This window comes from Zophobas morio, unplaced genomic scaffold (genome assembly GCF_036711695.1).
Source record: "Zophobas morio isolate AGI-343-1 ecotype UQ-CSIRO unplaced genomic scaffold, CSIRO_AGI_Zmor_V1 ptg000012l, whole genome shotgun sequence".
In the NCBI taxonomy this organism is placed as follows: domain Eukaryota; kingdom Metazoa; phylum Arthropoda; class Insecta; order Coleoptera; family Tenebrionidae; genus Zophobas; species Zophobas morio.
This window is the reverse complement of record NW_026972117.1, coordinates 25,289,962-25,317,546: the sequence shown is the minus strand read 5'-3', so window position 1 is coordinate 25,317,546 and position 27,585 is coordinate 25,289,962. Positions and strand designations below refer to the sequence as shown.

Genomic DNA, 27,585 nt, shown 5'->3' with positions numbered 1-27,585 from the left:
CAAAAAAAGTCAAAATTACATAACATTTTAAATCAACTTTGAAACTACCAAACCAAATTAATGTAATCCTCACCCCAAGAAATAGATAACGTATCTCAAGATTTTGCCGAATAAATCCTAAAATCTGAAAAATATAATGAGTCCATACTTGTTGTTTATCAACGTATTAAGACTTTTTATTCACTTATACAGGATGATTCAAAAAATTAATGAATGAGGAAATTTATTTTTATTCCAGTAGTGTTATTATTAGTACCATTGCAATTTTTTTTTAATGCAAAAATTCACTTGAAACATGCGCTTAGCATGCTTCTTTACCGCTACTTCAACACTATAGCGTAGACGTATATTTATTTTAACTTATGGGGGTTATCATTAAAAAATAAAACTAGCAAAATCGAATTTAATAATATTTCGAAGAAGCTGGATTTGCTGGACTGAGGAAAGTTTTTTCTAAATCATCTTAGACTCATTTTCTTTTGAAATTGAGAAAATGCAAATTGTCTCCTTAAAAAAGCCTATAAAGAAATGTCGGAAAAGTAGTTTTAAATTCACTTTTTGATTTAAATTAGTCAAAAACTCAGAAAAAAAGATACAACAACATATATTTAATTATTATAACATACAGTCAGGTTAAGATTTTTTGATTTTTTTAATAAGATTGATGTCCTGGGACAGCCAAGTGGACTTTGGTCTAAAAATAAGATATTTTATCTGGCACTGGTTTCCTTACTTACAATACGACAATGAGACACTGCTACAAACTTTAGACCACACTTTTATAGCCTCAATTGTTGCTACAATTACAAAATTATACTCCACGACGAGTTTTTGACCTGACGTGAATCACTCAAAGCTAAACTTTCTAATCTAACTTCGTCCAAGGTCTATTTTATTTGGAAAATTGCCCGTTGGTTTGTTTTAAGTCGATGTAAAAATGATTTTAATTACGTTTTAATTTCCGCTGAAATAGGATTAATTTGCTCTTGTGGCGTATCCAAGTTTTTCGGTGATCTACAGGGATAATCTTGTTGCATTTTGGAGGGTAAATAACGACAAAGTTTTCATAGCTACAGATTTTAACCATTTGCATTTAAATTATGAAACGCTTTTAAAGTTTGTTTCACTTTTCAAAGCAATATCGTCTTCCCTTATAATGAGATGAGCAATATGATGATAAACAGAATCGGATATGTTAGTCCAAAATGAGCTAACTGTAAGTATTAAATAACCTAATTGTTATTTCATTGTATCACGTAGTTCTTTGTCCTTTAATGGACTAGCTGCAGACGTTTGTGAAACAAAAGGAACAGAGAAAATTCTAAATAAGTTTTTAAATAATTTATGGTCACCTTTGCTGCAAATCTTAGAAGATATGGCAGAGACTCGTGTTAAAAATTTATAAAATAATGAATCTACCTGTACGTAAAGTGACTCGACCGGTGCATGGTCGCTTTATTGCAGGTAAAGTGAACAGACAGGACACGTATTTTACTTTCACAAAAATGTCGGTATGTAGACTGCTTTTACAAGTTCATATAACTTTAGGAATTATCTCGATCACTTGATGGCGAGTTATTATGGTCCAGTTAACGTGAAATGTGGATATGCATAATTAAAAATAAGGCAAGCAGAAATACACGATAATAAATTACTTTAAACAACACCATACTAGAAACTGGTACGAAGTTATTTTCAGATAAAAATGTTCAAACAAAATGAATCATAATTTGTAAAATTGCAAGGCCAACGAAAATTCCCTATTCTACTGTGTAACAACCTCGATGCGATTCTCATGCGACATTCAAACATGTCATTAATTAAATCATGCATGAATATTACAAAATTTCCATGCAAGAAAAGAATTAACAAAGAAAATACAGGTGACTACATTATGCCAGGACAATACCTTCTACGAACTTCTTGACTGGAACTCATTTCGGCAATACTGAAAACATCCCATAGTTTTAGAGAACATTATATGCGGAAGTCACGTCGACGATGGCTACGCGTTTGTTTTCTGTTTGCAAGTACGATATATTTTCATACAAGGAAACAGGAACTGAGACATGATACGCTAAAAAACAGTTGTTGACGAATTTAGCGGGAATGGGTTACGATGCGGAATGATTTTATTTAAAGCCAGTTTTTTGTGCTGGGAAGTGGGCGACTTCAATTGTCGGAGCACGACCCATTATTTTATCTCTACATGCTAATCAGCGAACGTTTGTCCAACGTAGAACTATTAGTAACCTTTGTTAGATTTTAACGAAAAAAGTTTTTACGTCAGTTATTATGCCAAAATTTGGCAACAATTCTACCGTTCTTTGAAGCAGAATTTGGTGTTTTAGGTATATTACTTAGGATGGTGCACTTTAATGTGATATGCGAGTTTGAGAGGTCAATTATTTTTTTGTTACTCCCACCTTCTTGAATTTTTCAAGTGGGATTGCCCCCCTTGAAATATACTTATCAGTAATTGTAAAATACTGCTGTTATCAAACGTTAGATATCAAAATATTGTATTAATGAACACTTATGATACCGATATTTTCTTAATAAAGCATTTTTTTTCAGAAATAAAAAAGTGAAAAAAGCATATCCATTGTTGCGGATATCTTTACTTAGTAATCACTAATCATGTTGCTAAGTTGTCATAGGATTATAGGAATAATGCGAAAATGGTTTCTACGTAAGTATACATCATATTTCGAACCTCAAAAAAAAACTTATTGTACTTTAAAAAATGTTCTAGAAATGATGCAATTTGATCTTTTCAGAGTGTATTAGCTACTGATTTACGTAACTAGTTATAACAAGACTCATTTTGTGTGACGTGAGTGTAAATGCACACGAGTTACACAAAATGAGGCTTTCATAACCAGTTTGCGCACAAGATTTTTTCTAATTTTTGTTTTTACCAAATTAATTTCAATTTTACGAAATCACCAAAACCAATACCTCTTATTATGGCAACAGAATATATGTATTTTATTACAAAATTGCAATAATTTTGTGATAAAGAGTCATCGTTAAGACCAGGTGCTACGTTTGGTGTACCGAATTTTCAGAATGTAATGTCTCTATTATCAACAGACTCCATGTTATACAATTTTATTTTATTATTATCTTCTTTTTAAAGTTATATTCGAAAATTTATGAAAAAAATCGTCCTTACTTAAAAAAAAAAAAATTAAATTAAGTACAATTAGTAACATGTAATGATTTCATTAAGACTAGATTATTTCTTCATTTGAAAAAATGCAGCCTTACTTAAATAGTGATTTTTTTTTTTTTTCTCAAAACACTTATGAACAGTAGTGTAGCTCATTTCCGAAAAAAAGTCTACAATGTATTTAATAGGCTTTATAGTTTTGTAAGGTAAAAACAGTGGTGAAAACCGCGGTCCAAAATTCCCATGTTAATTCGAAAATTTGGCCTTACTAACATTATAGGTGAATAAATCTACATCTCCCTTCCATCGGCAACAACGATTATTTATTGGTTCTTTTGTCTCTTTACGTCGTGTGTGTAAAGTACAGACAAAGAATTAGTGAAAACTGAATTTCTTTGTTCAAAACTGTTTATTGGAAGTCTTTAATAAATTATAGTTCTGACTTCTCTGACTGCTGCCCTGAAAAGAACAAATGTCCCATGAAGAAGACGTATACATTTTACCCAACAAGCATTAATGTGTTATTATTGTTATATCTCTGAGCTGCTCATAAGGTATACCCCTTTTTTTCACTCCTGGGGTGCGATTTTGTTTCTCGATCGAAGCGATAAATTAAATGTCATTACGTAGGTTCTAAATGCAAAAGTTTGCATTTATTTTTTGCAAATAAGCTTATTAAATGCTCAAAAGTTTACAATTACCTTAATTTTAAGAACTTACAACTCAGAATTACGATTTTGAACTTCTATTTTGACATAAATTTCGAGGTTATGTCTCCAAAATTTATCACTTTACTCAGAGCTATCGAGAAAAGATCGCTCCATGAAGACTTGATTTCGTGACAGAATCGAGAAATGTGACAGAAATGTAGCATCTCAACCAATCAGCGAACGAGATTTTATCCCTAACGGGTTTTTTTCGATCGAAAAACAAAATCGCACCCCTGGACACAGAAAGTCAATGTTCACTAATTCCTGGTCTCTACAATACATAAAACATCTCATTCTTCTGCAGCATTATTTCGCAACTTGAAGTCTCTTACATAAAATTCATTTAGTTCATTATGAGCTGCTGGTTGGTTTATAACTTACTTTGCACATACAAATTAGTGCGAAGGAAGGAAGGGACCTGTGGACACCGTATATTTAAAATTCTATAACAAAAAGTCTGTTATACCTGGTAAGGTATTTTTTACATATTTGGTATATTTTATATTTTAGCACTTTTATATAGAAACGTTATACAGGGTGATTCACAGCACTACTGCATAATTTTAATGGCGAATTATATGGCAAAAACTACGTAAAAAGTTCTCGTAAAACTATGACCATCTCTCAAAAATAGAGATGGTACAGAATTTTTAAAATTTTTACGTTATCAAAACTACTTTCGATTATCACTAATTTTATCAACAAAAAAATTGCTCGAAAGTTGTTTCGGCAGAACTTCCCTCGCTCCTGAATTACAGTGAAAGATATCTAGCATTTTCGAGTTGAGTTTTTTCTTTACACAATTTTCTGATGACGTCATCAACATTTTTGCAAGGACACGTATATCCAGAAAGAGTGAGCCGTGGCCGATTTAATCAATAAAATAAATTGACTCATTCATTAATTTTTATGAGTCACTCTGTATAAAAAAATTAAAAACTCTTAATGCAATGATAAATCACAAATATAGACTGATCATATTTCGCACATTTTGAATAGAATTTATTCGGCAAAATTATGAGATGACGTCAGTTTTTTGAGACGGGGTAAACGAATAATTTTTTCTCAACAATTTAGCATGATTACGACAACTTTAAAATATTTACAAGATTTCAGAGCAATCGATTTTGCAGTTTCAAAAACTTTTGCAAGTTTAACCATCTACATATTCCTAATATACGTACAAAATCTGACAATAATCGGTACAGTAGGTTCGGAGATTACTTGTCTAATAAAAATGGTTAAAGACCTACAGACAGACAGACGGGCAAACAGACGGAAACGGGTGACCACTTTTTTCGTATTCCAGAGGTCATGACACGTCGAGAAAATACGAAAGTGGCAATTCGGCCGATGGACTCGATTACTATACTTCCTTAGCTTACGCTTGGGAAGTAAAAAAATGCTTGAATACCCATAAAAAGACATGGTTTTCTTGATTGTAGCAGCCGAGTTACTTTGGCGATGCCATTATTACGTATTTCTTTGGTAACACCTAAGGTATTACAATAAAAATTGTTTTTCAAGGTGGAATGTAATTTTGATCATTTGCGAAATTTTAAGATTCTTCGATAGCCATATTTTAAAGAATTGACCATGCTTTGAGTAGCATCATTTACTTATTTTTAGCTTGTATAATGCGTCAGTAATGCTCTGAATCAGCCTGTATTTAACATTCGTAGACTTAAAAGCAGGATTTGTTACAGTAAATAGGTAGATAAACAATTGCGCAACAATTTTTTTCCCATTTTATTTTATAAATATATTTTCTTTATTCTTTATCCCTACTACTTTATTTATTATGTTACTGCACCACTAGAAATTATAACGTAGTTACCTCGTAAACAGGCAATAGGTTTCTTTGCTATCACATTGTGCAGTCTGTCGATAACGTATATAAAATCCACAGACAGGTTAAACCTGAAAATTTTTGGCTGGCCTACGTTGTAAGATTTTTTTGTTTTAAACGGTGACCCTACTTTCTATTTATAGTGCTTATTTTACAGATAATAAACAAGTGACTACAAGTACCATTTCAAAAGATAATAAACAAGTTTTACCTACAATGTATGACTGCGTAAAACAAACACTAAAAAAAAATAAAGAAAAAGTGCACAACAATTTAAATAGTTTTTGATAGCACTTAAACATAAAAATTATGCGAGTTGTATTTTCATTTTTATGTGTATTTTTAATAATAAGAAATTTACAAATTTAAAAAAAAATGGTTAGTTCGAAAAACTTATTTTATGTATATCTAGTTTCAAATACTGACATCTTATAGTATAAGGATTGTTGTAAAACTGCAGACCGCTAAATCTGCTTTTTTATAGACATAGAAAAAAATCTTGTCCTTTCGAAAGAGTTAAAACCAGAAAAAAACTAAATACTCCAGATTTTTCTATCTTATTGCTTTTACATTTATTTCATAAATCTGTTGTTAGATTTAAAAATGAAATTTAGTTTTTGTCAGACTATATATTTTATGTTCTTAATACTCTTATGATCAAGTCTTCCGTCGAAAAATATATGCGAAAGAGAAATTAAGTAAAAATAACACTTCTCAGTGAGAAAATTTTGTTTTATTAATATGATCCAATGAAAAATATATCCTTTTGCTTTGCCACGAAATTAACGAGAGACTGCATATAAATAAACATTTTTGCACAATTTCAGCCCACTTGCTTTAATAGTAATTTACACAACTAGTTCGGGATAGCCTGCTTCCCGCATGAACGCTTGTTTGCGGCACGACCGAAGGGAGTGCCGCATTTGCGTGAATGCGGGAAGCAGGCTCACGAACGTGTTGTGTACAATATTTTTTGCAACGAATAAACCTTTAAACTGAAGAAATTAACTGTGAGTTATTTATAAACAATGGCGCCGTCAACACATCACAATGTTGACACTACGCGAGTATTTTAAGGTTACCATGGCAACGGGAAGTTAAAATGCACGTGTGCGGGAAGTTCGAACTCCCGCACCCTGGTGAATGCACGAAAGCCATCAAAAAAGATCATGAGTGCAAAAAAATACTTCCTACACTGATCTTAGAAGGCTAGCTGTGTTAGGAAAATAATGTTTAGACTACCTTTTTATAAATTTAATTAAATTTAAATTTATGTGTGCAAGTTGGAAAGCGAACAAACGCAAATATTACCGTTTTGTGTTTAAAAGAAAATAATGGTAATGGCTAGTACAGGAATTTATTAACATTTTCAAATCACTATTTAATACGAATGCATTATGATTCAGAAAAGAGGTTACAAAAATAAATGAATCACGTATGATGTAATAAAAACCGATGCATTATTCTTATTACAGTTGAAAACGAAGTTAAATACACTAAAAAATGTTTGGAAATTACCACAATTAATTGATATATTATTTGTTGGAGCAATTTTTCTATTGTTCGTTTAAGTCAAGCAACGATAATTTATGAAAAAAACCTAGTACATACTGAAAACCACAAAAATTTAATAATTCGTTTTAAATTAGCCTAGTTAAATTATTCCGTAAATAAAACTAATTGATGCATTATTTATGATCAGAGTTCTTAACGGCTAATGTTCTTATTACGACGAGACAATGACATTCTGAATGTGTCTGCATTTTTAATATATCTTAAAATAATACTTAGAGATAAAGGATCTTCACAGTTGACCATAACATCGGGGCAGTTATTCGCACAGTTCATTTATTTTCATAAACAGGCGTTTCAATAATTCAAACTACGGTAGGCAATTAATTCTAAATAAACGTTGACCTAATTTACGCCTTTATTGCCTTTAATCGAAGAACAATATTCGTTCTTATGGAAATGCAATATTATTGCGCTGATTGTACGACGAATTTGAAATTTATAGACGACTGCTTATCGTAGTAAATGAGTCAAACATACTCTGATTTACTGTTATTTTCAAGTAGACTATTTAGTCTGAGTTTTACAAAAATATTTCGTCTATTAAAAGTTACTCATAACTTATATTAAACAATTAAGCAAACTAGTTCAGACTTATCTACGTTTACGGTTTGTAATAAGTGTTCAAATGAAAATTAACATTAAGAATAATTGTTTCTTCTGATACTTAATTGTATCGGTGAGTGTGCTCGGGGCCTAGGGGCTTCTGACGTTTCGCGTTTATTACCGGAACGCAGATTCACGTTTCTAGAAAAAAAAATCGTATTGGGGTCGTCAGAAATTGTTTTCCGATTTAGGAAATAATTATTTATGGCTTTTACAACCGTTGTGACATGGACCGATCAAATAACCGGGGCAGGTTTCATTTGGCAAGTCACGTATAACCATTTTGATATTATGAGCAAGCATTGGGAGCTGCATTTATCACTCACTTGATCAATGCACAGATTAATCTAATTTGAAAGTATTATACATTGCAAATGCAGTTAAAAATGCAGGAAATGCAAAGCCGCAAACAATGCAAGTCTAGGACTTTTACAGCACGGTTAATTACACTCAGTTATTACTAAAACTAACGATATTAGATTTCTTTGCGGAATTTTCTGAGCTTAACATTAAGATTACAAAGCCAAAGGAGCGTACAGGAGTGTCATCTTTCCAAGCCAAAAGAAAAAAATGTTTAAATCAGCATCTAAAATATCTCTGTAATGTAAACATTCGACCATATGTGGCTCAAAACAAAACAAAAAACTATGCACTCTGCAAAACATATTAACATACCGATGAGGAAATTTTTGCTTCATTTTAAACCAACAACACTTATTCACTGTGACAAATAATATTTGCATTGCAGAAAACGTGTTTCACCTCACCAGGGAAATTTTATCCTTAGGGAAACCTTGATAGGGTGGAAATCAACATTTTTAGTCATCAAGGATGGGTTCAACACACCCAAACTTTTCACGAATCGATAAAAACATCAAAAAACAACATAAAAACTTTAGCAGCTTTCCAAAAGTACGTAAATTTAAAACACAATGATTAAAATAAAAATCGTCAACAAATCCTTTTAACAACTGTCAAAAAGATGTTTTGCCAAACAATAGTTTGAGTCTTGTAGGTAACTCCATTTTTGTATGTTATTTAATAAGAATCGGCTGAATTGTTAGTTTTTTGATAAATATTCTTCTTTCATGGGGAACATTATTGTTTTAGGGTTAATTGCTGACAAAAAAATGGTATTTAATTGAAAAAGCCAATACTTACCTCATTTTGATGTTTTTTTCAATGAAAACTAGCGAATAAGTCGACGATTACGTTGATAACATAACTACACTAACACCTCACACTTTGTGGAATGTTTTTTAGTTTTATCTTTGGAATCTCCATTTACAAATTACCTTTAATTCACGAGTACAAATTTACCCGAAGCAGTAATCTCCGCCATGACATTAAGTTCGACCAGCCCGACACCTGACCAATCACAAAGTGAAGAAAACGCGCGGTTTTCAAAATGGATTCGATGCATGTCACTATCACCCCGATTATACTGTCACTATAATTAAAACAAACATTTAAACGACTGTTTAACAAACATTTATTTTAGAAAAAGATTAAAAATATCACATTACGCTGCTGTTGTGTTATGAGTTTTGTTTTCAAAGTCTATGCAAACTTCAACAAACCTCCTGAAAATCATAAAATAAATAAAAAAATAAGTTCTCAAGGTAGCAACAAACCTTATAACTTTTGGTAATGTAGGTTCTAGGTAAATTAACATATGTCCAAGACCCTTAGCTTCAAATAAATGATAGGTAATATTTCCCTGAGTGGTAAAATTTCTGTTCTTTATGGCAGTGTTATACAACTAAAACATAAGAAAAAATGAAATAATAAGTTATTTTGTCTTGGATTCAGTACCTTGGTTGCTAAATCATATGGTACGATTTCATCATCCTTGGCATGTAGAATCATAATAGGACAATCGACGTCTAATATATATTTAGTGGATTCAAAACCAAAATCGTTGTATATTATGGGGTTTAGCATGGTTGTTCTATACCAAGGGAGCCAAGATATTAACTGCAACAAAAACACACTAGAATTTCACCTATGTACACTTATCTTGAGTTTTCATACTTTTACAAAAAAATGTCTTTCCATTACATCAGTTATAGTTGAAAATGGGGTTTCAAGAACTAAACCACTTGGAATTACATTTTCAGCTTTTAAATTCGAGATGGTATGCGTACTGACGCCAGTACCTAATGAGTGGCCCCAAACAAAAATCCGCGCCTTTGTTTTCGCTTGAATCCATTTGTAAAAATTAACTATATCTCTAACAATGTTGGCTTCAGTTATTTCCTTATTTGTGGAGTCTCCATACCCTAGGGGATGAAGGAAGTTTAATCATAAAATAAATATTTTGTTCATACCTCTATAGTCAATTGCAATAATTTGAAAATATTGCCTCAATACAGTATACAGCTCCAGAGAGGAAGACCGCAACCCACCATTTCCGTGCAGATATATTATTATATTGTAGTTTTTATTTGCTAAAATTTCTTCATAGTTGTAATATTGGTCATCTACAGCATTACTTAAGACCGTGTTAGGTAAAATTTGCCACGCGCCCAAAGTTACGTTGTCTTTGTGATCAACAGTTACATAAAAGTTTCTGACACCTTTTAGGCCAAAACTCTTCGTATCTGAGAAGTCTGTATCTCCGTCAGTCGCCCCTTAAAAATCGCAATTAGTAGTTGATTCAGACATAGGTCTATTTTTATACTTACATGTTGGGAAAATAATGCTCCTTTGTATTTCAATACTGTACTTAAAAACTATAGGAATGATTACAAAAACAACCATAAACAGTAGCAGCAATAATGCAAATCTAAAATTAATGATTTTATAACACAAATGTGCATTCCATAACTTACATGTAAACGAGCGTCCCTAATAAACACTTCCTTGGTTTCCCCATCATTATTTAATCAAAATTTTTGAAAATATATTCATAAATCCATGAACTATGGATCCTGGATGTATTGTAGATGTGGTGACAAAAATAACAACCATTATAGCTATGTTTACTTACCCACATGCTTTGTAAGTTTTTTTTGACTACTTGGCAAGTGTAATTGAAAATATATTACGTAACATCTGTGACCACTGTAACATCAACTTTGAGGACAGAGACTCAGAGATTTTAAATTTCGCGCGTCTCATACAATTTTGGATTTAATTATCCTCACGCTACTGTCTGTTATTGAACAAAGTCACAATGATTCTGAGAGTTGTTAATGTTATGTTTACGCTGTAATAAACACTTTCTTTTCTTTTACGTAAGCAAATTTAAAATAAGTAGGTATTTTAGAAAGTATATTATTAAATTGGTTACGTACGCTGTCTTGCTACGGAACGTCAATAATGAGAGAAAGAGACAGATTCGCATTTTTTTGCATTGAACCTTTTTTTTTTCAAAACAAGTATCACACAAGTAGGATCGGTTCTTTTTTAAACTTGTACTCACCAATTAACTACTCTTGTTATAGGATTTGAACAAAATAAAATAAAATTTATAAAAATAATACTGTATTTCTGTTCTGTACTTACTGTTCTTATATAAAATAATGTTAGAACAGACGTTACGTAAGGTCAGTAAATGATATCCACAGCACTTATGGATATTAATACTGCGTTTCATTGTCATTTTCTTCTTATTGTTAGACTAGCATCACCGTTTTCCAATAGTTAAATAAATATTTCCTAATTTCTAAAGACACATCACAAAGGTTAATGTAAATTTGTTACATTTAAATATCACTGGATCGTCCATCGGTACAAACGAACTGAAAATAGCTAAAAAAAAGAGCGTCACTAAATAAACAGCTATATAATTAACGCATTACTTTATAAAGTAAGGTATAAATGGATCCTGATATATGAAAAAATGATCATAATTTAAATTATAATCAAATTGATAATAAAACGTTGTATTTAGCACACTTCTGTTTTGTGCAATCTCACGTATCTAGAACAAGGGAAAAAGATAAACATTGTACTACTCTAAATCACTTATTAATTCTACCTTTTGTCCAAATTTATATGGTACTATGCTATCATCTTCAGCACACAGTATCATGACAGGACATTCTACATTTAAAATATTTTTGCTAGTATCAAATAAAAATCCGTTTTTCTCTAGAGGCCTCAGAATGGTAGCTTTAAACCATGGTAGCCACGCAAATATCTAAACATATTAATTAAAATAAAAAAATCTTGTTTGATTTTTTAAAAGCTTACTTTACCGTAAGGATGAACATACAATTCTTCACTCATTTTTGTAAAGGCAGCTTCAAGAACTAAACCTACAGGCTGAGTAACATTGGGTTTTGTTTGTAATAATGAAACAGTGTGTGTTGCTAATGCACTCCCCAGTGAATGCCCCCATATAATTATACGTGATTTAGTTTTAGTAGTTAACCATTCATATAATTGCACACAGTCATTAACTACTGCATCTTCAGATAACTCATTTTTTGAAGAATCAGCATAATCTAAGATATACAATTTTATCAGATGTAAAATAAAATGTCTAAATGTACCTACTTCTATAATCAAATGTTATCACATGAAAGAAAAATCTAAAAATGCTATATTTTGATAGTGAAGAGCTTCTGTCTTCACCTGTACCATGAAAATATAGCAAAACACTCATATTACTGTTTAGTAGAGCATCATCATAATCAAAATTTTGATCAGTAATTACATGTTCTTGAAATGTGTAAGGCAACAAATGCCACACACCCAGTGAAATTACATCTTTACTAAGTACGTCCTTTACTGATACATAGAAGTTTCTTAAACCTGGTTTTAATTCATATTTTCTGAAGTGGCTTACTTCACTGGGTAACCCCACTGCATTAAATTAAATATATTTAAAAAAAATCAGTTATCTATGTAATACTTACAGTTGGTGAACATGATAAGCCTTTGAAGCGCAAGCGAATTCATAAAAAATACTGGCAATCCCACAAATGCCAGTAAAAAGACTATTATTAATAGTATAATTCTAAAATTTTATTTTATTAAAATGGGATGAAAATTTAAAATTTCACTTACAAAAATATGCCCGCACATTTTAATCTCTTCTTCGCCTTTTTACTGAGAGATTTTTTTAAATAAACGACGTCATTACTTCTAGTTACTGCACTTGTCTCTTGTTCTTGTTCGATGAATGGCATTGCCAAGTTGCTTTGTGCTCGCAACTGTGGCTCTCTACTTTGCAATAATTGGAGTGTGTTATCATCGTTATCTCTTTTTGTTGATCCTGCCATTATCTGATTTCATTAGTTCCTGGTTCATAAATTGTATCTATATGAATGTATCGATTCTGTCTCCCATTGCAGGTGATTTTGTTTTATTTTAACTATGTAATCCTTTTCATGAAACCAGCAGCATTTTAGTTTGAGAAAGCAAAAATCTAAAACCTTGCTGAAGTAGACATTCAAAACTTTAATTTTCAAAAAACATAACCTCAAACGTTAATAAAATCAAACACCCGGAATACCAACACTATAACAAAGACACTTTGTCTCGTGCTCGGTTCTGCGATTCTTTGGTTTTCGATCAACTTTTATCATTGGTTATGTTTAATAATTAATTAAAGTCAAAATCGACGCTATTTCGCAACTATTTTGCTTCGCTTTTATGATAATTTCAAATTACGCGCTCCTTAACCGAAAAAAGTGTTGCCAATCGTTATATTTTATCAACGTTTCGAGTGTTTTGGGTAGTCCCTGATTGGTTGTTCTGCTGTCACCTGTCAACAGTGTCAACTCCCTTGTTATGTCAGTCAGTTGTGTACTTTTTGTTGAGGGTTTTAATATAATTTGATTAGATTAAATGGAGGAATTAAATAAATAATGTGAAAAAAGTGCATCAAAATGAGTGTGTTTAACGATTTCCAACAAGTGTGGTTGCAAAGATTTCCCGACAATCCACTACCAGGAGCTTGGGAAGAGCATGTCAAATTAAATTTGGCCAAACATAAACAGAAAGTGTCGATGTTCAAGGAAGAAGTCCGGAAGGAGGAAATTTATGTGGAATACTTAGAAAGGCTACTTCTTGATATTCAAAAACACAAGAAGAATGAATCTTCGGAAGATTGTGAACAATCGAAAAGTGAGACTGCTGGTGATGTCATTGCTGATAACGTATCAAATGTAAATAACTTTTTATTTATTTTGAATTAATTTTCACAATATGTTGAGGAAAATCCGTAACAGTGGTTTTAAAATTGATAACGTAATAATAATAATTGTATATTGTTTGTGACTTTTTCAGACCACCACACCAGTTGCCACTGGGATGAATTTAGAGGAATTTGAAACAATTTCTGCAAACATGTGTGTTACAGAAATATCAAATGAACTGTCCAAACTTAATTGTGAACAAACTGATGAGTCTGATGTGTCTCTTCCTGACCCTAGTTCTTTTGTAACAGTAATTGAAGTAAATGGTTTAAAGTCTACAGCAACCACTCAAACCCAAACACCACCAAAGTATGATAAAGTTGCAGTTGGTTTTTCCTTTCTAATGACTCTGTTTCAGGATTCCAGCTAAACCTGACATTTATAGAAATAGCAGCTTTCAAAGAAAACTAGAGCATCGTGACTCAATAGGATCATCATCTGAGCGTGTGTCTACACCTGATGAACCATATTATGATATTGTAGCTACTGAAGAACAAGATTTTAATTTACTTGAAAGTGACAACTCTAGTGCAGAAAATACTTTAAGCTCTGGGGCTTCATTTCTGACAAAACATGATAAAGGTTCACAGTCACCAAGTGCTTCAAATTACGTTAATATTGAATATTTTATAAAGTATGTATTTTTGTGGTTGTTTATATTTCCATTGAAATGATTTTTTAAGGTCAAGTCATCAGAACGATAATGGTCATAGCAGTAGTGATGAAGAAGTCACAGAAATACGTCATCGCGGAAGCAATGGCTCATATGCAAGCTCAAGTTCTTTAGAATCGTCAACTCCGTTTAGTAAACGGAAATTTCAACCTGTAAATTGTTCAATTGTTTTTGTTGAAATTTTGACAACAATTTGTTTTCAGGAGGCTGATAATGACACTGGAAATGAAAATTCCATGTATAAGTGCATATTATTGAATATAATAGGAAGTGAGACAGATTATGTAGAATGGCTTGGTGTTTTAATAAAAGTAAAGTATTTGTGGAAAGCACACACATTTGCATAATTTTACATTTGTTTTAGTATATGAAAGCCATCCAAGCTACCTTAAGTACTTCACAACGAATTGCTACTGAGACTGAACTGAACACTATATTTTATAAGATTCCAGAATTATACACTTTGCATTCAAATTTTTTAGAAGACTTAAAAAGTCATACTGAAAAATGCGACAACAAGATTGGCGAATGCTTCAAAACTTTGGTATATTTTGTAAATTTTTGTAACAATTGCAAAATTAATTCTTTTGTTTTAGGCTTTAAATTTAGAACTATATGGTGCATTTTTAAGCAATTATGGCCGCGCTTTGGATACCGTACGAAAGTGTTGTGAATCTAATATTCAATTTAGCAACATCACCAAAAATATTACTTGTAAGCACTTATCCAAACAACCCGTAAATTTAGAAGATATTCTGCATAAACCCGTCGCTAGAGTCCAAAAGAACGCCTTAGTATTACACGATTTGTTAAATTGCTTACAAGCGACTCATCCTGATTACAACAGTCTTTCTGAGGCTCTACAGCTGACCCAGAATTTTCTCGATCAGTTTAACATGATTCAAACAAAATCCATGTTTCCTGTAAGTTTTGCAATGGGAAGTCTTTGTTTTATTTACTTTATTTTTCAGGCTACTGATAGAGCTCAAAGACGGCTTGTTAAAAATTCATTCATCGTTGAATTCGCTGATGGCCATCGGAAACTTAGGCACTTGTTCTTATTTAATGACGTCATCGCGTGCGCGAAGTATAAGGTAAGTAACTTCGCAATTTGTCATAGTCACGATCGTTAATGATTGGTTCATTTGAAAATTAAATTTTCATGAGTATCATTTTAAATAAACATGAAGTATAAATAAAAGTGAAACTTCTTAATTTAGTGCAGACTTTCATAGTAACTATTTAAAAATGTATTTTTGAATTTACTTTCATGTATTTAATGTTTTACATGTTAAACAATGAATGCAAACATCAATCAGAAAAAATCACCAAAAATATTTAACGCATAAATTGTGGACTATTGAAAAAAAAAACTAACTCATTCAGTCAGAGTTTGTACTATTTGTATATTTGTCACAGAACTGTTGTATAATGCTGTGGAGTTATAGTTAAAAATTTTGCAGAATGATTTGTCTTCAATAAAATTGCAACACATTTTTGGATTTTTTAAGAAATTCATCATCTATTTACATTGCATCTGTTATCAATTTGGCACAAATTTCCATGATAATTTATAGGAAATGATACGGATTATATTTTGTGAGTGTCGCTTTTTCAGTAAGCGACTGGTTGAGAATTAATTCAATTGATAACGTGATATCAGTAGCTTAATTAAATCGACGCACGTATCTAATGATAATACGAAATACATGGACGGAATAATTGCGTTGTAATCAATTAATTTACCGTTGTACAGTTATAACAAAAATATGAAAATAAATATTTTAATGATACTATTAGTGATTAAATATTTAAAAAGAAAAGTATCAAAACGATGTAAAATTTGTGATGTTTTTCTAAATGTGATGTGCTTTAATACATACTTAGAAGAACAATAACAATCACGTAAACTAAATAGACCAAAATTTAGAGAAAAATGTTATAGGTAATATCTACTTCTATAATTGAAAGAAATCGAAAACAATTATTTGACGAATTATTTTTTATTTTTTTACAACCTTGACTCGATTGGTCTCATACGGTGATCAAATTAATGTCCGATATTTCACGATAACTCGAGTTATAGAAGAATGTACCAACGTATGGATCTCCTGATTGGAAAATTCCCGACACTGGCGCATTATGAAATCCAGAGTTTTATTAACTTTATTAACTACATCATTAATATGATACAAGTAATTAAAGTCTAAATTTGTACTGAAGTTAAAGCCCAAATGGTTAATTAGGTTAACGGCTCTCAGCTGTTGACTTTCCATAAATATATGCGAACCGAACAAACGTTTTAACCGAAAACTTCATAATGTTAAGTTTACTAATATTTAATTCTAGTTATAAAGGATAATAAAATAATCATAATTTTTACTAAGGAAGTATTGTAATAATCTCCATCCGGTGAATGACTACTGGACCGATTCTTGTCAAATTTAATATGTGATTTAAGAATATCGAGCAGATGCTAAAACGCTAACCAAAATTTGTCTAATCATTTCTACCAACAATTTCACGACGTCCTCTCAAAATTTTATACATTAAATATTACTTAAATTTTACAAAGTGATAACTTCTACACTTGTGGTTTATGAATCCGCTTTGATTTTTAATCATAATTACTTTACAAAAATGTTGTGCAATATTTAACGCGTGTTTCATATAATTAACTTTTAGTAACTGAGCTCTGTGCGCGTGAGTTCGAATCCCATTCTCGTCAACACTTTTTTATTTTAAACTGGACATAAACCAGTTGTATTGGATCCACTTCTGATTATGTAATGGATGTAGGGAAAAAACATATATACTTTTGTGAAAGAAAGTTTACTATTGTTAAGTTTTATTTTGAAAATAAATAAATGAGAAAAAATAAGATATTTATCTTAATTATAAGTTTCAAAGTATGAGTAGATTCATAAAACAATACAGCTGCATACTAAATACTTCACATATTTTAAATAGGATTTACTTAGCAAACTTTGGAGATAACATCATCAAAATTATCAATCTTTCAGATTGATAACTTAAAACAGGAACTAAATTTCGCGCAATTGGTTAATACTTTCTATAATAAATTCAAAAATCTTTTTGTGTAATTTGGAATCTTTATACAAAACATATGCAAAGTTCATTAATAAATACATATCTAGCAAAATTTTGAGATGACTTCATCAAGTTTTTGGAGAGGATAAAAATGTTTAATTAGTGATTTATCGTGTATAACCTTAAAGCGTTTGAAAGATTTCAGAAGTTTTTTTTTTAATTCGTCGTACAGTTTTTTTTTTCAAAAATTTAAATATCTCTAGAATTGAAATAAAATTTACACATAATTTCACAACAATCAGCCCGGTAGTTTTGATATTACGTGTCTCATAAAATCACAGACAGGTGACAGACACCAGATGCAAGACAATTGGAGACGAGGATTTGCGTTTTCATATTCTAGGAGCTGTGAAAGCTTATGCTCGAAAAGTACAAATTACTAGAAACCTTATCATAGAGTTTTTTCCTTTTAATTTTGTTATTTAAGACATGGGAAATATAATATTTAAGTTTAAAGAAAAAAGAGTCAGAGACCAAAGTTGTAAAATACGTTTTTTTTTTAAGTTGACTAACGTCGCAATTTTTTCCATGAATTTTTAGTGGAAAACGAAACGAAAGTTGGGTTAAGTTATTTGTTTTGTGACATCTGTAAACCTTTTGGTTTTCGTATTTTGAAATCTGTAGTTGGAAGATTTTCATTAACCCAGGTTTTAATACGACAACCATTTTCTTTTTGCGAGGGAGGTTTAGATTTTGAATATTTTTGACTAAGGTATTATCAACAGTCTGTAGTTCTGCCACTGGCATTATGCAAAAATTAGTAGATATCAAAAAAAAAAATCTTATATTATCAACACGAAGCAATACTTTTAATAAAAAACGCACTTTAGGGTTCCTTGAGTAGCATAAATTAATATAGCTAGTACATACTTGTAAAGGTAAGACTGATTTTGGCAAATGATATAACCTTTAAAAAACAATAGGGGGCGGGTGGGCGGGACTTGAACTTGCTAAGATAAGACTGATTTTGGCAAATGATATACCTTCTAAGAAAATAGAGGGTGGGTGGATGGGGCTAGTACGTGTAAAGGTAAGATTGATTTTGGCAAATGATATAACCTTTAAAAAAATAGGGGGCGGGTGGGCGAGACTTGAACTTGCTAAGATAAGACTGATTTTGGCAAATAATATACTTTCTAAGAAAATAAAGAGCGAGTGGGCGGGGCTAGTACTTGTAAAGGTAAGACTGATTTTGGTAAATGATATACCTTTTAAGAAAATAGAGGGCGGATAGGCGGGGCTAATTAAGATAAGACTGATTTTGGCAAATGATATACCTTCTAAGAAAATAGAGGGAGGGTGGGCGGGGCTAATACTCACTAAGATAAGACTGATTTTGGCAAATGATATATCCTCTAAGAAAATAGAGGGTGAACGGGCGGGGCCTATATTTGCTTAGATAAGACTGATTCTGGCAAATGAAGCAATAACTTTACAACTTCCGTCTCCGGCCAATAAAATGAATGATCAAAACCGAATAGGGGCGGGTGGGCGGGACGACTTCTTACTCTGTTTTAAATCTTAGATTGTACCGCTTTTCAAAATAGAATTTAATTCCCATTTTACAGTAAATAAAATAAGTCACTGAAATGGAGAAAAGAGAAGGGGGACCTGGGTTTACTTTTTCTACATCCTTTCTTCATTGTATTGATTACTCTTGATATTGTTCAGCCCTATCTTAACAAATACTAGCCCCGCCCACCAACCCTCCATTTTCATGGAGGATGTATCATTGGCCACAGTCAGTCTTATCTTAGCAAGTACAAATCTAACTAAACAGTGTTTTGTTTTTTTGGCATAACAAATTTTTTTTTATGAAACGCATATTTTTGAAATTCTAATGCGACGTTGCCACGTTATTCCAATTTGCTTATTTTTTTAGCAATGCGAGGGTTCACAAAAATTGTCTCAATGGGGTAAACAAAGGTACGCGCTTTGTTATGATATAAACAATATTGAGTCTTAACATACAGGTTGTTTATGTTTATATACAGGGTGTCCCAGAATTCGCGCCATTCCCGTGAATGACATGTTCCCTGTCCCGAACTGTGCCGTAATTCGCAAAAAGAATTGTCCAGGCTTTAACCGTGTGAGAACTGGAAGGCGATTAAGTTGACCAATAGAGAGGCTGTTTTTATATCCGAACGTTTCTATGTTCAAAGTTACCTATGCCAAGAACAAAAAATCGGGTAATACTAAAGTTGAATGATTTTTTTCCGAATCCCCCTCCGTCAACAAAAGGAAACAGAAGTGTGGTTATAAATTTAATCATTTTGACAATTGTTTGTCATAAACTGTCACGAAGTTCATCACTGACCTGAAGAGACGCTTCTGCGCCAAAGATGACTGATTAATGTACACAAAGACATCAACGTTTACTTTAAGGCAAGTAGCATGGGACAGAAGTTATTTCTGCTGCCATTCTAGTTAAATTGTGTTTAACTGGGCTGTACATGTCATATGAGAAGCTGTTTCATTTCATCGTAGGCAAATAATACATTTATTACTATTCTACATAGAGTAGCTACCGAAGAGCAGGTATTAGAAGTCATTTTCTTAGAGCCCCGTGAATAATCGTCGGCACCCAGACCAACAAGTGTTTCACCGATTGTTACATCGAGCAAGAGAAGATGGATCTTTTCAACCTAGTCGGAAAGGCTGGGGCTCCACGGAATGTACGTGTGGGTGCTGAAGAGCAAGTGTTAGAAAACATGGAAGCGGATCCTAGGAGAAGTGTCCTCTATGTAGCGCAAATGAGTGGATGCTCAAGATCGACCACTCATCGTACCCTTCAAGAGAGAATACTGCATCCTTACCATTACACGAGAGTGCAGCATCTGCGACCAACCGACTACCCGCGACGAGTACATTTTGCTCAATGGTTTTTGCGACAAAATGAACTAAATCCTGATTTTTCACGGCGCATTCTTTTCACCGACGAATGTTCATTTTCCCGAGAAGGAATGTTTAATGCACACAATTGGCACTTCTGGGCACACGAAAATCCACATCTCACTAGGGTGAGAGCGTATCAGGAGCGATTTACTATTAATCTATGGGCTGGAATCATTGGTACTACTGTGGTAAAAATTTTAATGCATCTGATAAAATTATCACTAAACTCCGTTCCTGTTTTTTAGGTGGGGCCGTTTGTGTTACCTGATCACCTTAATGGGGAGGCATATGCTAATTTTCTACGACTAGAGCTTCCGGCGTTGTTGGAAGACGTTCCTTTGAATGTACGGCGGAATATGTGGTTTCAGCACAACGGCGCTCTTCCACATAATTCGATACTTGCACGGCGAACATTGAAAAGAGTCTATCCTCATAGGTGGATTGGGCGTGGCAGTACTAACATTTGGCCTCCTAGATCTCCAGACCTTTCTCCTTTGGACTTTTTTTTTAATTAAATTAAAAATTACGTATATAGAGAACCCCTAGATACGTTAGAAGAACTGGAACAACATAATGCGACGAGCTAGAACTTGCATTGAAGTTAATGGTGATCATTTTGAGCACATTGTTTAATAACGTTACAGTACAACGATTCCGGCCCATAGATTAATAGTATTGCTCTTGATATGCTCTCACGTTAGCTAAATGTGGATTTTCGTTTGCCCAGAAGTGCCAATTGAATAAGACATCAGTGACTTAGTGGTATTGGTACTGATTTGTTTATAGTTTGTATTGTTCTTAAAAAAAAATGCAACTAAACGATTTTTGTTATAATTTTTATTCGTATCTTTTCACTCTCTAGGAAAGTACTCGCAACTTTAAAGAAACTGTTTTAAATCAGCATGTGCAACATCAATATTATTCTTGAATAAGTCTCCGTTTTCAGTATCTCCCCCACATGATTGACACACAGCAGATACCTCTGATCTCAATACACCAGAGAAGTGGAGTCTCGTCTCTTTTTCGTTGCTTAGATTAGGTATCAACAACAAAGCTGTTCAGTAAAAATTGATACCTACTGTTTATTGAAAATTATAAGCACCGATTAATCAAAAGCGATATTTATGTTTTAGTACTCTTAATAACGTTCTTTGAATGGACATGTGGTACTCTTTTTTAGAAATAACGATAAACTTAATATCAGGGACACGATGCATAGTGAATTCTGTAAATGTACTAATTTTCATTTAAAAGAACAACACATTATTCACGAGGCTCTAAGAAAATGACTTCTAATACCTGCTCTTCGGTATCTACACTATGTAGAATAGTAATAAATGTATTATTTGCCTACGATGAAATGAAACAGCTTCTCTTATGGCATGTCCAGCCCAGTTAAACACAATTTAACTAGAATGGCAGCAAAAATAACTTCTGTCCCATGCTACTTGCCTTAAACTAAACCTTGACGTCTTTGTGTACATTAACCAGTCATCTTTGGCGCAGAAGCGTCTCTTCAGGTCAGTGATCAACTTCGTGACAGTTTATGACAAGCAATTGTCAAAATGATTAAATTTATAACCACACTTCTGTTTCCTTTTGTTGACGGAGGGGGATTCGAAAAAAATTCATTCAACTTTAGTATTACCCGATTTTTTGTTCTTGGCATAGGTAACTTTAAACATAGAAACGTTCGAATATAAAAGCAGCCTCTCTATTGGTCAACTTAATCGTCTTCCAGTTCTCACACGGTTAAAGCCTGGACAATTGTTTTTGCGAATTACGGCTCAGTTCGGGACAGGGAACATGTCATTCAGGGGAATGGCGCGAATTCTGGGACACCCTGTATAAAAAAAATAATAATAAAATATTACAGTTTTGAAAAATTAATATTTAAGTTTTTTTACTCTTCGCTTTTTAAAGTGTTTATGGCCAGAACTGGAATTTGTAAAATACTTAATAAAAAAGTTTGTACATTGATGGAAATAATTTTATTGTATATTACTCAAAATGCTGTACAACTTTTGTCCGTAATTTTTTCTTTATTTTCGAATAATTAATGAAATATCAAAGGACGCCTGCTCAGTGACTCACCCTATATATGATACGCATGACAGTATAGTTTCAGATTTTTTTACTTGGTGTTTTTTTAATAATAGTTACATAATATCTAGTAAATTAAGTAAAAAATTTTGTCTGGGGATCTATGCATATTATTATTATTTTTAATCATATTGTGAATTATTCTAATAATAAAAATATACAGGGTGTTCAATTTATCTGTTCACGCCTGACAATTTTTGCATATGCAACATATTATACACCCCAGAGACGACTTCGTCGATTTTAATTATTTCTTTTTAATAAGCAATCAGCAATCGCAGAAAAAAAAATTACAAAGATGTTATTGCCAAATATGTAATTACAAAATTGAAAAAATTAATACTCAATGTATTAATGAATCAGATTACAACGAAAACGAATTTATAATAAATGTTCAAAATTTCTACGAACTCGGTATAACATGTCGGGAGTTATTATAGATCTGCATGTCGCTATTATCCTTTTACGTAAGTGGTTTTCATTTTCGATTGGGACACTATAAACGTCATTTTTCACCTTCAAATTTCGCGTGATGCTGAACATTTTTTTCTTGCCTTTGTAGGATTTTTACTTCCCGAGCGTAAGCAAAGGAAGTATTGTAATCGAGTCCGTCGGCCGACTCTCTACTTTTACGTTTTCTCGATCTTTCATGACCCCTAGAAGACGAAGAAATAGGTCTCCCATTTCCGTCTGTCTGTCCGTCTGTCCGTCTGTCTGTCCGTCCGTCTGTCCGTCCGTCCGTCTGTCCGTCTGCCCCCGGATTTTTATTAGACAGATAATCTCCGAAAGTACTCGACCGATTGTTGTGAAATTTTGTACTTATATTAAGAATATCATGTAGATGGTAAAACGCTAACCAAAATTTGTCTAATCATCCCCACCACTAATGCGATGACGTCACTTCAAAATTGTACATAGTAAATGGGTTTTCAATTGTATAAAATAACATAGTCCTACACATGTAGTTTACAACTCCGAATCGACTTTTCACCCGAAACGTCCAGATTTTTGGAAAAAAAATCAAAATTATAAAACAACATTTTGAAATTTAATTTTTAATCTGCTAACCAGAATGCTTTGAAATGTTGCAGATGTTTTAAGGCTATAAAGAGCATCATAAATCTTTAGTCAAAAAATATTTGCTTACCCCCTCCAAAAACTTGATGACGTCAGCTCAAAAGTTTGTGGAATAAATCATATCTAAAATGTACAAAATATGATGAGTCTGTACTTGTGATCTATCACTCCATTCATATTTTTTGGATTTGCATATACAGGGTGACTCAAAAAAATTAATGAATGCGTAAATATATTTTATTGATTTAATCAGGAACTACAAAACCGAATGCTCTGAAATCTTGCAGATGTTTTAAGGTCATAAAGAGCATAATAAATGTTTAGTCAAAATATATTTGCTTATCCCCTCCAAAAACTTGATGACGTCAGCTCGAAAGTTTGCTGAATAAATCTTATCTAAACTGTACAAAATATGATGAGTCTGTACTTGTAATTTATCACTCCATTCATATTTTTTGGATTTGCATATACAGGGTGACTCAAAAAAATTAATGAATGCGTAAATTTATTTTTTCGATTTAATCATGAACTGCAAAACCGAATGCTTTGAAATCTTGCAGATGTTTTAAGGTTATAAAGAGCATAATAAATGTTTAGTCAAAATACATTTGCTTATCCCCTCCAAAAAATTGATGACGTCAGCTCGAAAGTTTGCCGAATAAATCATATCTAAAATGTACAAAATATGATGAGTCTGTACTTGTGATCTATCACTCCATTCATATTTTTTGGATTTGCATATACAGGGTGACTCAAAAAAATTAATGAATGCGTAAATTTATTTTACTGATTTACTCAGAAACAACAAAACCGAATTCTTTGAAATCCACTGCGAAAAAAAAAACATAATAGGCATGCAGTCGTCACGTTTCCGACAGCGAGGGAAGTACTGTCGAAACTCTTTAGACCAATTTTTTTACATTACATACATTTATTTACTTCATTTATTCCTAAAATAAAGTGTACGTATTTTAACAGTTACCTTAAATTGACTATTCGATATCGATAATCACAAAAAAAATCTCAAAGTTTCTGCCGGACTACTTCGGCATTTTTTTTTAGTAAATACCGGCGGTGTAAAAAGATATAAAATTTGTCTCTCCTATTGCATTTGTAGGTAAGGATGGAGATTATATTCTATTGCATTTTAGACAAAAATGTCGTGTTACATATATTTAAAATAAAAGTATTTAGGGCACTCATTTCTGAGGAAACTCGTCTGACGACTCATTTTCTAATTTTGGGATTAGTACTCTAAAATAACCGCTTATGAAACTATGAAACTTGTTTTTTAATAAACTCGTTGAAAACAAAAACATTAATAAAATTATTATAATAAAAAAACTTATCATTTTCTATTCTAGCCATCTGGGCGGACTGAAAAATACACATTTGAATTAAAATGGTTCATTCCAGTAGAAGACATTATCATTTTCCAAGAAAGCAGTCCTCAACATCACTATGAAAGCTCCATACCAAATATAGTAAGTCTTAAGTCGCAAGCATCAAATGTCAGAGATCAACTTAGACAGGAAGAAAAAGCCCTAGAAGACAAAGTAAGTACGAAGCAACGACTCTTCATAACACATACATTTAATATGTTTAGAAAATAAGAAGTAGCAGAGGTTCTGACAAGTTTAAAAAACGCCTAGTAGAACTAGAAAGTCAGTTGGTATTGGTCTCCCCCAATTTACCATTTCGAATAAAAAATCGCCCAACTGCTCGCTTATACACATTTTTTTTATCGTCGGAGTTTGAACGCACGCAATGGATCGAAGCTATCTTAACCCTACAAAGAACGGGTAAACCTCCAACACCGTCGTCCAATTTTAGCATGCTAGAACTACAGACGTGGATCACGGCTTGTCGAGCTTTTTTGAAAACGAACATGGGCTCGTATCTCCTCAGGAGTGGTCAAGACGAAAGATTGCTCGTTGGAGATCTACATCTTCACATTTTTGAATTAAGCGGCTTGGAATACAGTTGCGGTAAGTAAAATTGAAGTTAATTAAACTAAGACTGTGGACTGTGGAAATTGTAGAAGCTTACGTTGTTTTCGAAGTCGATTTCTACGGGCATTTCTTTCAAAAAGCTAAAACCAAAACCGTCACCAGTTCAAATGTTTTCACGTGGGGAGAAAAGTTTGTTATTGATCTTGAAGGATGTGAAAATCTTCGCGTGCTGGTTTATCGTACTAACCATTCAAATCAGTCGAACGATACTTTGATAGGAAAATATACTCAGAAACTGAGTAGAAGTTGGCTGCGTCGGGAAGCCGTAGAGAAGAAGTTTAATATAAATGGGGCAACGTTGCGGCTTAGTCTCACTTTCGTTCCGTGCATTGTAAGTCTTCGACGACTACCGACAGGTAAAAACGGAGCCCTGTTTGGAGAAAAAATCCAGAATGTTTGCAGGTATGTTATATATCAATACTGACAACAGTAATATAACATAATTTTGTAGGCGTCAGAAGAGAGACATTCCATTTATAATCACTGCATGCATTAGGGAAGTTGAGAGGCGAGGAATGTCAGAAGTTGGGGTTTATCGGGTCTCGGGATCCGCTTCTGATATATCCAAACTAAAGAAGTCCTTTGAAACAAGTAATATCAATTTTTATCAATTTAATAACAACTGACTATTTCGTTTTAGATTCTTACGAGGCTGAGCAGCTACTGAAGGAAGTCGATATTCACTCCGTGACGGGAATTTTAAAACTATATTTAAGAGAATTACCAGAAGCGCTTTTTACCGATCAATTGTATCCATCTCTTTCAGAAGCTTTTAATTCCAGCAATGGAAACTTTACCCGTCGAATAGAACTGCTGAAAGAGTGTTTTTCCAAACTGCCGGAACTAAATCAAAGAATAATTAAATTTATATTGGAGCATTTAATCAGGTAACTCGTTGATTTGCGTTTTCAACGTTCACGTTTGTGTTTCAGGGTGCATAAACACGAAGACGACAACAAAATGTCTCTGCACAATTTGGCAACAGTTTTTGGACCTACTTTGCTAAGGCCAGGAACCAAACTGAATCAAAATAGGCCTAAAGATACCCTTTCAGCTGAAACCGTCGATGTAATGGCACAAGCGGGGATTTTGTATTGTTACCTGCAAGATATGAATTCTACGAACAAAAATTGTTGATTGGGATTTGCATCAAAATATGTATAACTACCTATAGTTGCGCAGTTCAGTTGTATATAGTATATTTATAATATGTAGCAGTATTCTACCTTGTATTGTGTGATTTACAGTCACTTGACTTATGTGAAAAGTATTTTTGTATAGTGGCTTTCAGATTGAATTTTTGTATCCTATTGTATAAGCTTTTGTAAAGCAATTTGGCAAAGCTTTCTTGTACCTTTTTACAAATGAACATAATATAATTATGATATGACATAGTATCGTGGTTACTACGTTCACTAAAATCGTTTTCGTGTTGGGGTTGACTAAAATTTCCATGAGCGTTTCTGATGTTTTATTATTTAACGATCGTTATAAATGCTGCATAAAGTTCATGCAATTTGTGTTTATCGACAGTTGAAAGAGGGGCTACTATGTTACAAGCAAGGAAAGTTTTCTGGATCCAAACTAGGCAACCCAAAAGTCAATCAACACAGTTTTAGGTAGCCTAGCTTCTATTGTTTCTGCAACAAT

At 32.7% G+C, this 27,585-nt stretch overlaps 5 protein-coding genes across 9 annotated transcripts in view; 2 read left to right on the top strand and 3 right to left on the bottom strand.

Moving 5' to 3' along the window:
- LOC135128102 (protein enabled) overlaps positions 1-9,286 on the bottom strand; it is a 39,798-nt gene extending 30,512 nt beyond the window's left edge. The window contains exons 1-2 of one of the 4 annotated variants that reach the window (XM_064054949.1): positions 9,074-9,286; positions 1,910-1,948 (exon numbers count right to left, since the gene is read on the bottom strand). In XM_064054949.1, the coding sequence (XP_063911019.1) occupies positions 1,910-1,948; positions 9,074-9,078 (44 nt within the window). In that variant the 5' untranslated portion in view covers positions 9,079-9,286. Of the gene's footprint in view, positions 1-1,909; positions 1,949-8,587; positions 8,626-8,679; positions 8,754-9,073 lie in introns of those variants that run through there. The other 3 variants (XM_064054948.1, XM_064054946.1, XM_064054950.1) reach the window with 3 other exon arrangements.
- A 94-nt stretch (positions 9,287-9,380) lies between these two features.
- On the bottom strand, positions 9,381-11,308 carry LOC135128105 (lysophosphatidylserine lipase ABHD12-like). The gene is made up of 8 exons (XM_064054955.1): positions 10,905-11,308; positions 10,747-10,845; positions 10,600-10,700; positions 10,243-10,545; positions 9,947-10,194; positions 9,728-9,889; positions 9,547-9,674; positions 9,381-9,495 (listed from the first exon to the last, which is right to left on the bottom strand). Exons 2-8 carry the CDS (start codon positions 10,791-10,793, stop codon positions 9,435-9,437), a joined length of 1,050 nt encoding a protein of 349 aa, XP_063911025.1. The 5' UTR covers positions 10,794-10,845; positions 10,905-11,308; the 3' UTR covers positions 9,381-9,434.
- Positions 11,309-11,384: 76 nt separating this feature from the next.
- Positions 11,385-13,503, bottom strand: LOC135128103 (lysophosphatidylserine lipase ABHD12-like). The gene is made up of 7 exons (XM_064054953.1): positions 12,932-13,503; positions 12,781-12,881; positions 12,419-12,727; positions 12,113-12,366; positions 11,898-12,059; positions 11,719-11,840; positions 11,385-11,668 (listed from the first exon to the last, which is right to left on the bottom strand). The coding sequence occupies exons 1-7, from the start codon at positions 13,144-13,146 to the stop codon at positions 11,623-11,625; spliced, it is 1,209 nt and encodes a 402-aa protein (XP_063911023.1). The 5' UTR covers positions 13,147-13,503; the 3' UTR covers positions 11,385-11,622.
- Positions 13,504-13,595: 92 nt separating this feature from the next.
- LOC135128098 (active breakpoint cluster region-related protein) lies at positions 13,596-27,327 on the top strand. 2 transcript variants are annotated; one of them, XM_064054937.1, is made up of 14 exons: positions 13,600-14,034; positions 14,156-14,373; positions 14,423-14,698; positions 14,748-14,889; positions 14,941-15,048; positions 15,102-15,281; positions 15,334-15,660; positions 15,709-15,831; positions 25,288-25,479; positions 25,530-25,911; positions 25,965-26,337; positions 26,387-26,526; positions 26,576-26,822; positions 26,868-27,327. In XM_064054937.1, exons 1-14 carry the CDS (start codon positions 13,756-13,758, stop codon positions 27,070-27,072), a joined length of 3,192 nt encoding a protein of 1,063 aa, XP_063911007.1. In that variant the 5' UTR covers positions 13,600-13,755; the 3' UTR covers positions 27,073-27,327. The 2 variants fall into 2 exon arrangements, with proteins under 2 accessions (XP_063911006.1, XP_063911007.1); XM_064054936.1 differs by having other exon boundaries at positions 13,596-14,034; positions 15,334-15,831.
- On the top strand, positions 19,717-21,577 carry LOC135128097 (uncharacterized). The gene is made up of 2 exons (XM_064054935.1): positions 19,717-20,931; positions 20,989-21,577. Exons 1-2 carry the CDS (start codon positions 20,479-20,481, stop codon positions 21,256-21,258), a joined length of 723 nt encoding a protein of 240 aa, XP_063911005.1. The 5' UTR covers positions 19,717-20,478; the 3' UTR covers positions 21,259-21,577.
- Positions 27,328-27,585: the final 258 nt, after the last annotated feature.